Source organism: Lactuca sativa, chromosome 8 (assembly GCF_002870075.4).
Source record: "Lactuca sativa cultivar Salinas chromosome 8, Lsat_Salinas_v11, whole genome shotgun sequence".
Classification (NCBI taxonomy): Eukaryota; Viridiplantae; Streptophyta; class Magnoliopsida; order Asterales; family Asteraceae; genus Lactuca; species Lactuca sativa.
The window spans coordinates 1,592,081-1,603,797 of record NC_056630.2 but is presented as its reverse complement, the minus strand read 5'-3'; the positions used below and the strand labels follow the sequence as shown (position 1 = coordinate 1,603,797).

At 38.4% G+C, this 11,717-nt stretch overlaps 1 protein-coding gene across 1 annotated transcript; it reads right to left on the bottom strand.

The window, feature by feature from the left end:
• LOC111915149 (UPF0426 protein At1g28150, chloroplastic) lies at positions 1-1,979 on the bottom strand. The gene is made up of 3 exons (XM_023910829.3): positions 1,799-1,979; positions 1,477-1,605; positions 1-289 (listed from the first exon to the last, which is right to left on the bottom strand). Exons 1-3 carry the CDS (start codon positions 1,838-1,840, stop codon positions 101-103), a joined length of 360 nt encoding a protein of 119 aa, XP_023766597.1. The 5' UTR covers positions 1,841-1,979; the 3' UTR covers positions 1-100.
• Positions 1,980-11,717: the final 9,738 nt, after the last annotated feature.

The following is an 11,717-nucleotide window of genomic DNA, read 5'->3' as shown; positions in this document are numbered from 1 at the left end:
TTTGACAAGAAAGACACATACACATACACCATTGATTTATAGTAGTTGAGATTTAAGAAGTGATTTATAATGTTTGATTTACACACCGGAATATCAATATCTATTCAATCTGTATCTGCTGGGGGGATTCTTGTGATTTTTTGATAGGATCAGATTCGTCTTCTCCTTCTTCGTCTGTAGACATCCCAGAGGCTTCCACAGTCCTGCCAATCCATTCCTTGAGCGGATCTTCATTCAAATCCAGCCTCAGAAGCCCTGCAAACATCCCACCCATGAAAGCAACAGGCTCCTGCATGTATTTGTATTTCTTCTACTTTTTTAAATCAAACAAAACCAAAACCCAACAACGATTGTGGGATTTTTTTGTTAACTTCTAGGGTTGAAAAACCACACAAACTATTTTGTAGTCTCGGTTTCTATCATTAACAATAACATCCTTGTCAATGAAGACACCATTTGCATAATATCCTTGTCAATCACCACTTAAACACAATTCAAACAACCCAAATTATGTTGTTATTTATATTATATACCACATATTCTAAATTTAAAATCTATATCTATCTAACCACCATTAATTAATTCATTGCCACCACATCCACATCATGTATAGTGTATACAGTTAACTTCTTCTGTATCTATTCAACAAACTAGAAAGTACATAGTAAAATCAGCCATCTAAAAGTTTAAAATATGGATCTTTTCCATGTTTTCTAAAGTTCAAACTGTTTTTTTTTTCAAATTTGTTTAAGGTAAAACTGCAAATAGTCAGCCTGGTCATAGTTTTTACTTTTTAGGGAGTGGCTAAGGTAATATATCCATTTTAAGAAAATATAAGGTTGTATTTGAGTAAGGATGTGTAAGGTGAATAATATTATAACTATGATCACAACTAAAGGGTTTTAGATGGACGCTTAATACTTATCACTAATAAACTATACATTTTATTTACATATTATATGAAAAATTCATTCCATTAAAAAAATTTGAAACTATGTTATACTTAACATCAACTAGTTTTTTTCCTGGATTCCTTAATCGAGTACATCCCTCACTAATTAACTAATTCTAAAATAAATAAATATATATATATATATATATATATATATATATATATATATATATATATGTGTGTGTGTGTGTGTGTGTGTGTGTGTGGTTCGGATTAGATGATTTCATGATGAATTGGTATCAAAGTTTATGAGGAATTCAAGAATAATTGTAGTAAATTGGTAGAAACATGTCATGAATACCTTCAGGAATGGAAGTAATAAATTGGTTATAAAATATAAAACGCAGTTTCCACAATGTCATAGAACGGATCAATGGGATCATTATCATTAATACACAAAAAAAAAGCAATTGCACATAACAACCAAAATCAATTATAACAGATATTAAATAATAATAGTAGTAGAAAGAAACAAGTGTTCAATCAAACAAATGTATTATGAAAATCAAAATAACAAAGATTACCTTTAAAGCTTTTTTAAGAATACGCTCATCGGAAGGATTGAGGAAAAATGCTTTGGCCCCAAAATCATTAGTACAGTTGATAGACACTCTTCTTACTTGCTTTCGACGAACAGTTCTCACCGATTTCGACTGTTAGATTTTGACACAACCACAATTTCATCAACTAGTCTAAAAGCATTATTCCGGAATACGGAATTCCAGATCAATTCTCAATTGAAACGAGTCTTTCATCCTTACAATTGCAATTTATAACCGACCAGGCTTGAAAACAAACTTACGGGAGATTTAAGGAAGATAGCAAGATATGGATAGAGAAGGTTACCGATGCGCATGATGGAAGAGGATTCAGAGATAACGACGACATCTTTCACCCTGCTGATGCTTTGATTTTCCTTTATTTAAACCTGATACCAACCGACTCTTTCTTCCTCAGCCCTAATTTTGTTTTAATCTTTAACTTTTCCCTCTTATCGTCCCCAGCAGCTTCCACGACAATGCTTTATTACTTTGCTTATCCTTACCCAATATATATGTAGGGGGTATTTGGGATTTGTTTATTAAATTCTAAAACTAAAAATAATTTTGACAAGATAATATTGCAAAAATGGTCCATGGTTTTCAAAATTCTATAGTTTTGGTCCAAAATGAAATCTTGATGGGTCCAATTTTAGAGTGGTTTTGGTCCTTATGGTTGTATTTTCTTGTGTTTTTGGTCCAAATCCCATCTAAAATGATTAATATGCCTCTTAAATAATTATATTTTAATTTCATTTATTTATTTTCTTATTTTTATAATAAAATGAAGTCATAACTTTTTTTTCCTCTTTGAAAAAAAAATCTGAAAAAAAAATTATTAAAATTTATTTCTCTAGAAAATGAGCATAATCATGAAAATTAGAATTTTTGTTTTATATTTTAAAAAATAAACTCAAGAAAAAAATCTTAAAAAATTATAAAAAATTAAAAGAATGCTTATACTCACAGCTCTAATGACTTTGTAAAAGTTTTTTTTATTAAATAAGGTGTTTTAGATACCAAACATGATTTTAAAATATTAAAAGTTTTTAAAAAAAATATTAAACGTAATATGATACAGATAGAGATGATTTCAAATATTTATGATTTAAAAAATATTATGATTCGATATGTTTCCGATCTTTAACTTGTTATGATCTAAAAATGTTATGATTCAAGTATTTTATGATCGTTAATTATTGTATCTTTTATGATTAAAAATTGAATGATTCAAAAACTATAATAAACCAAATGTTGTATTGAAAAAAAAAACTTTTTTTAATTCAATATATTATGATCCAAAATCATATGATTCAAAATAATATGATCCAAAATTTTATGTTTTTTTAAATCAATATATTATGATCCAAAATCATATGATTAATAAATTATATGATCTAAATTACTATGATTCAAAATTTTATGATTCAAAATAATATGATTCAAAATTTTATGATTCAAAAGGATATGATCCAAAAATATATGATGCATAATATCGTTATAATTCAAAAAAAAATTATAATGGTTAAACAACACAAACTTGAACCAATATTTAATTGAAAAGGTTATAAAAAATTTAAAAAGAAAAAAAATGAAAAAAATAGAAAAACTGAAAAACCAAGTATATTGATAAAAAAAAAAGTTTTTTTTTTTAAATAAACAAAATAAAAAGCAAAAAAAATATGAAAAAAAACTTAAAAACTAAATATACTATTACCTAAACAAAAAAATGTAAATATTTAAAAAAACAAAAAAAATAAAAAATGATAAAAAAAAGAGAAAAAACGAGAAGGAAAAGAAAAACTCATTTAAATGACGTTCCATGGACGTTCGTCACACAAGATTATTCTCTTGTGTACGTATTACGTTCCATGCACGTGCGTCGCGTGCGAACTCATCACGACCAAGTAAATAAGTTTGACGTTTGTGTAACACCGTAAATTTCCAAAAAAAAAAAACCATTTTAAAATCATATAAATTTCATAACGCATTTCACAAAATCTCATTTGCTTAATTTACAAAACACATCTTCATAATTGATTGATTAATAATCCATGATCCTCAAAACATAACTCCTTCTCTGGTGTGTAAAATCGAGTCAATGCCTTCCTGTGATCTTGAGAAAAACCTGAAACACATAACACATAACACGATAAGCACGAAGCTTAGTGAGTTCCCCAAAATACCACACACACAACGTACTCATTAGCCACTCGAGGCTATATCACTGTAAGACCCTCCAGGCAATGTGTCTCAGTGGGACCCTCCAGTCCCACGGTTCGTTGGACCCTCTGGTCCGGTCTATAAAACTTCGTATAGCATAAATCACAAAGACATAATGCACAACACACAACATAAGGCAGGATAACAAAATACTCAATGTAAGCACATAAGACCCTCCGATCAAACATAAGTACTACTCTAGGTAAAGTATAGTGAGAAGACTCACCTCGGATGAAGAACAGCTCCTAAAAACGCTGTTGCTACGCACCGGCCTCTAACTCTAAGTCAAAACCTACAATTAACCAAATTAGGAACTAAGTCCAGACTCTCACTCATTAGGTCTAAATGAAGACCACTAACCAGCCCATTAATAGCCTAAAACCCATTGGGCCCATCAAGGGCCAATAACAAAATGGGCTCACTCGGGGCCCACTCTCAAAACTAAATGGCAAGCACAACTCAAGGGCCCATGCAAGAATATATATATATATATATATATATATATATATATATATATATATATATATATATATATATATATATATATATATATTCCTCTGGTCCATTACCCTATTGCAACAAGTCCAAACTCCAGGCCCAAAACTCAAGGCCCAAAATGAGACTTAGCCCAAAAGTCCACAGTAAGGTTACGCGGGGCATACCTCCCTTGGTACGCTCAACGTACCCACGAATCCAGGTTGGCCAACGGGGACACTGGGGCAGTACGCGGGGCGCACAGGAATTACGCTCAGCGTACTCCCCAGATTCACTCTTCCTACTCATTTGGTCTTAATCAGTTAAGACACTAACTCAAATCCCAGATTTGTACTCCCTAATAGCTCTTACTCCATAAAGTCGGTGTCTTTAAGCCTTTGCATGGCTGGAAAGGTCACAAACACCCAAAACACTCACTCCCTTATCTCAAAAATCTCATAACACATGCATGGCTTGATTCCAACGACCAAGATTGGATTTTTATGACATTACACCACTAATATACTCAAAAGGGGTTGGTCCTAGTCTCTGGAACTCCATATCTCATAAAGTCTCCACCTTTTGGGGACAAAACCCCAAAAGTCGCGTCTATGATGCACATAACAAAAGAGTGGTAAAGTTTGAAGCTTTATACCTTTGGAAGATGCACCACCAAGAGAAGAACATAGATCCAAAAGCTAGATGCTCAAGCTATTCTCTTTCAAAGCTCCTTCTTCTTCAAAATCCAAACAGAACAAGTCATCACCCCACTAGATCCACATGAGAAAGCCACCAAGATTCAAACTTTATGCTTTCTGGAGCTAGATCTACTTGATTAGGGCTTGGATCCACAAGCTCCAAGCCAAGCAATGCTTCCTCAAGGAACTCCTTCTTCCACAATGTACACCAAAAACTCACTAAATCACCAAAATGCTCAAGAATCACTCAAATGGAGGCTTATGGTCGATTTCTAGGGTTAGAGGGATGGAGGCTGAAGATATTAGGGTTAGGTTATGAGATAAGGAGCTTAAATAAGGTCCAAGACCCTAAAATAGGGTTCAAGTCTGATCAGCGTACGCCCAACGTACATACGGTACGCCCAGCGTAGTCCGAAGAACATTCGCAACCACCCCTGGTCAGTACGCCCAGCGTACTTCCTTATTCACTAGTACGCCCAGCGTACGCTTTGTGTACACCCAGCGTACCTGACTAAGCCTAACACTACAAAACTTTTGAAGGCCATAACTTCTTCGTTATAAGTCCTTTTCCGACGATCCTTATATCCACGAAAAGGTAACGAGAAGCCCTACATTTCTATCAACTTTATTCCTCCTGAAGCCCACTCGAACTCAGATTCAAAATTCATGAAAAGTCTGAACCAACGCTTTTAACAATACATTTGGGCTCTAAAGCACAAACCGAACTCTTTTATCACACTACCTACCTTACCCGCATCCCAAAAGGGCCTAAACCTTTCTCTTTCAAATCCTCAAAACCTTCTCATACCCGGATTAAGGCCAATGGGCCTCAAATCATAAAACTATCCAGAACAGGATATTACAATTCTCCCCCACTTGAATTAGATTTCCCCCTCGAAATCGCCCTTTATCAACACATAGGTCGAGCCCAATAATCCGAGAAGCACCACCGAAAGGACCTCAAATCATACAACAATTTGTTTCAAACACTCCTAAACTCAATAGGAACTCCCGACCCCGAAGAAGGACAGACCCAATTGCCGTTGCGATACTCGATCTGACTCTCCAGAACTTGAAACTCTAGTGGTCTATCTCCCTGCCAGACCACCCTCGCAAACATCATCCTGCTAATCGCCCATCGGCTAACAGACCCTAAGAACACTCTTCCAACTCTGATTCTCTAATGGACCCCAATCGCAACTCAAAAGGAATGGAAAGGTCAAAATCCCCTAAGGACCCACTGCCTGAACAGCTATCAGGACTCATCGGAAGGAAAGATTCCCAAAACTCAAACACAAGAAAAGATCATGCTCGCTTGGAGGCATCCTCTGACATATATAGACATAAGCCCCAACTTCCTCTCAATTATCCCCTTCAACAATGAGCATCAGGTCAGCTCCCGAACCAAAAGATGAACCTCCAAAAGTTACTCATTGCAAACCAAAAACGGCTCGCCGACTTCATCTCACGATAACTATATCGGCTCATCGCGACACATAAGTCACAAAGTTCGCTTTACCCCCAGCGAATGCTACAACTCATCTGAAATCATATCACTTCCAACCTTTTCCTTCTACCACCCACTGGTTCAATGCGTCTTGCGGTTCTTCCCATACCAACAAAACTGATCCACTCCGGCCTAAGATATCAGATGAAGGACTATACCCACCTCAAATGAAACCCATACACGAATCCACAAACTCATCTCGCCTATTCAATACACGAATGGATCCAGACTCGAGCTCGAGAGTCTGATTCAACAGGAGAATTAGAACCACTCATTTCCAATCCGGTACTCAACTCATGACCCAAAATTCGCAGATTTATGCACACACCATCTCTCCAATTCCTTCTGATTACGATAATCCCTACTCAACCTGGGATATAGCAATTTCTCGACAGACAAGGAGACCCCCATCTCTCCCCTGGTTCGGCAACCAGGGCCCCAAAGACTCAAGTGGTAAGACTACCCAAGCCTAAGAACTCATATGCACCATACTCTGACCAGTGAATACTACAGATCCCGACAGGACAATATTCACCCTTATCGATTACTGAGTGCTACGGCCTCCTCCATAGTCTTGCGATACTCTCTCACTGACTTGTGAATGCTACGGCTCCCCGCAGTATCACAACACACACACACACACTCTCTCTCTCTCTAACTGGTGAATACTACGACTCCCCGCAATATCATGACACTCTCTCGCTGACTAGTGAATACCACGGCTCCCCACAGTATCACAACCCTCTCCTACTATCCAGTGAATACTACTACTCCCCGTAGTATCACAACACACACACACACACACACACTCTCTTTCTCTCTTTCTAACCAGTGAATACTACAGCTCCCCACAGCATCACGCCACTCTCTTGCTCCCCGACTCACCATGGGCTCACTCCACGGTTTCTCCTGATAATCCCAAGCGAATACTTCCACCCGGATCCACTTGCTTTCTTATCACCCATAACCTCATCATCACGCATCACCACACTGAGTTCACCAACTCATGCTCTGCAGCTCAACATAGATAAGTGCTTACACGCGCCCATCTTATGCACCACTACTCCTGATGTAAGTTCTTGCAGGAAAGGCACTAGTCTCATCACGGATACACCCTTAGACAGTCTCATCCCGATGACAATTAACTGATGGATTCCCACGGGAACAAAATCACTCGGTACTCTACCTGCCATCTCACAACTTGAGTCCTATAATGACCAAAATTAGGACATCATACTCGGGTACCTCGGTACACCATCACAACATCTCACGCAGACTAGCCTTTACCACTGATCTTTCACCTTCACAACTCGAAACCTTGAAATACTCCCATCTCCTAAGTTGAAACACCGAGGGATCGTCAACGACTAAATACACGTTGACGAAAATCCGAAGCTCCATCCTCACCCGATCACCGACCAAAGGAACTACTCCTACCGACTCTAAAATTGGTAGACAAACGAAATGCTACCCTCTTATGGGGTATAGATTACAATCTATACCTATACCTACAAATCTCAGCTATTGCACCCTAAACTCAGCGACCCATCCGCCTCAAACTCAACACTTGCAAATCCAAAAATTTCTAGCCATAATAAATCTTCTGATCAACGACCACCTGTCGTGGATTCACTCATCCTCCCTTAAGCACGTACTCATACATCGTCCTGCCTCACAGCTTGCTGCATCCACCAATATCCCAGGTTTCATGTGTTCGCACCGCGGTCCTCCATGACCATCTCTCTAACCGCACTTGAACGAATTGTTGATCTTCTCAATTGAATACCCAGTTCTCCCCCACTCAGGGTTCGAACCATCACCAATCGGCATACCAACAATTTACTCCATGGACTGTTTCACCAGGTACATCACACTTGACTCTTGGAACGTACCACGAAAATACTCAATGATCTTCCCGAAGGAAACCAGGCAACTTCAAATATCCCATAACCCACACAAAATCTCAAAATCCTACCAATGCGACTGCCTCTAGTCATCTCGAAATCTCAGACCGATATTCAGCCGGACACCTCAACTGTTCCGAAAATCCTGACCCTCAGTCCGAAAATAATGCCCTATCACACACCACGTCTCTAACTCCTCGACCAACCTCCCAACACGGGAATCATCATCAAAGCACGAAACATCATTCTCACAACCGATACTCAACATAACAACGAGGGTCACTACCCCGATATATTCCTCTTAACCACCTGAAACTGTTGCTAAAAGCATGCCACACTCATAAAGGCACCTTCCTGGGTTACTTCCATCTCAGCCTCCACTAATGACTCCTTGGTACTAGAGATAACTCACAGCAGACAACTGCCCACATACTCTGATGAAAAGGTCACCACCAATGCTACCCCACAGGGTTTTCCTCCAAACTCTGAAACTGGATACTCAATATCTCCTTCGCTTCTCCCGGAAAACATGAACAACACAACTCTTGCCACAGAAGGTGACGTCTCATCCATTAGCCGATGGCTTGACTCAGACCTCGATCCTCCAATAAGCATCATCTTTACTCATCTTTGAGCCTTACGACTCCAGCTAACATTTCACCAATAAAATTCCTGGGAAACGAACTCGACTTCCCTTTTCAGGTATACTCCATCAAAACTTGCTCGACATGGCCATGTGGCCCCGCACTCTATCACCTGATCTCAGACTAGTCAATGAACAAGGGACAACTGGTAAAACCAGAAGCACTAACCACCATGAATCATGGTACTCGAACCATGTGATCACCTCTTAATCTTCTACTTAGAACCTATGGTATTCTCATTGTTTCGAGTACGGGTCCTCTGCTTTCATTAGTACGGGCCCATACTACCTGCCACATCTACCCATACTTTCTACCTGGATCATTCCAGAATTCCTAAGTAGCTTCTCAACCCTCTCGATCACCAATCCCGATAAACCTGGTCGCTTCCCGGTGAATACTTTCCTCTATCAGCGTACTCATCTGACTAAGGCCGCTCCCTAGGCTCTTCCTAAGTCCCCTCACTTCTCTGCCATCAGCTGCTGAAGAAATCATTATGATGTTAGTCATCTACCTCCTGGATATCGTCCTATTCACTTAGTAGCTGACTCCCATCATCAAGAGTTCCACAAACCACGAAGCAAGCAACATTCAGGCATCGAATAATCTCTATAACACATAGAACCACTCTAGGTGACCACTCCACATACACTCAAAGGTATCACCAAACTCAAGCAACTCTACCATCTCGCGGATATTTAACTACTCTCTCGGTAGGTCCCTCCAATACTCATCTAGGTATCTCACCTAGATTACTCTTCTACTCAAAGTTCTCTCTAAAAGATTCTTGCTGGATACTCTTACTCAACACATACTCAAAGTTCTCTCTAAAAGATTCCTGCCGGATACTCAGTTTGAGTCGAGATATACCTGATGGTGCATCCGAATCCCTTAAACCAATACTCTGATACCAACTTGTAACATCGTAAATTTCCAAACAAATTTTACATTTTTAAATCATATAAATTTCATAACGCATTTCACAAAATCTCATTTGTTTTATTTACAAAACACATCTTCATAATTGATTGATTAATAATCCAGGATCCTCAAAACATAACTCCTTCTCTGGTGTGTACAATCGAGCCGGCGCCTTCCCATGATCCTGAGAAAAACCTGAAACACATAACCAATAACACGGTAAGCACGAAGCTTAGTGGGTTCCCCAAAATACCACACACACAACTCATTAGCCACTCGAGGCTATATCACTGTAAGACCCCTCCGGTCAATGTATCAATGTATCTCAAACCGAAATACTCGATTTGAGATCGAGCGGTTTTTAGCCGAAGCAATCTAAACGAGGATCGAAGGTCTCGTTGTTGGTATCGAAGCGATAAAAAGTTAGGCGAGAACGAACGTCAAACGAAGAAGTTATGAATTTATAATGAAGTTTTTCTGTCGCGGCCTATTAAAAATAAATAATAAAAATAAAGTCAAAATTAGCCGACGGAGTCTAAACGAAAGTTGTAGAGCGTAGTCTCACCTTCGCGTGGATATAGAGAACGTCGAAAACGGAGTTCGACCGGAAATTCCCTCTGCCCCTACCGTACTCCAGCTTGGTAGTTTCCACCGCCTGTCTAGAGTTGAGCCCTGGGATTTGACGGCGGACTTAAAAAGCCACCTACAGACGCTTTACGCCCAATCATTCCGGATAACGCTTGCATCCTTTGTATCACCGCGGCTGCTGGCACAGAGTTAGTCGATGCTTATTCCCCAGATACTGTCATTGCTTCTTCTCCGGGAAAAGAAGTTCATGACCCGTGGGCCTTCTACCTCCACGCGGCATTGCTCCGTCAGGCTTTCGCCCACTCTGGGAAAAGAAGTTCATGACCCGTGGGCCTTCTACAATTATTGTTAACCAAGAAAATTTGTTCGTGGTAAAGACAAGATACACTTGGACCAGAAAAACCTATGCCCAAAAATAAGATATTTTTGAGCACAGGTTTTGGCGGTAAAAAAAATGGGCTCAAGTAGGGTTTTATGTAACGTATTAATAAGCTATACCCATGCTGCGGGTTGTTTCATGCCATAAATAAACTCGAATACTCAAGAAATCTGTTGGGCAGGCGGATTCACACATCTTACAACCGAAACAATCCTCTGTTCTTGGAGCGGAAGCTATTTGTTTGGCTTTACATCCATCCCAAGGTATCATTTCTAATACATCCGTGGGACAGGCTCAGACACATTGCGTACACCCGATACATGTATCATAAATCTTTACTGAATGTGACATTGGATCTATCCATTTTTGAACGTGAGAAGGTTTCAATCTAGTAAATTGATAAATGAATTATATATTTAAATACTAGATGAATCGATGAGTTCCCTGAGTTTTTTTATTAATCTACTTCTGGATTGACAGCGCCAAAATACTTTGATTTCGTATATTTGTGATAACATGAGGATACCTTACGTGGCAGACATGCTAATTTGAATTAATTATTAATTTATGAAAATTCTAATTTATATGATAATATTACTTATTCAACAAATTCGATTGATTTATACGAGTTGATTTTCTGTTACGATAAATTGATGAAACAATAGTGAGTCCAATAGCAGTTTCAGCAGCTGCAATAGCTATAACAAAAATGGAGAAAATGGCTCCTTTTAATTGACGGCTATCAAAAAAAATCCGAAAATGTTACAAAATTGAGATTAACCGCATTTAATATAAGTTCAAGACACATAAGAGCCCTAACCATATTTCGACTTGTAATCAATCCATATAGACCGACAGAAAATAAATAGGCACTCAAAACAAGTACATGTT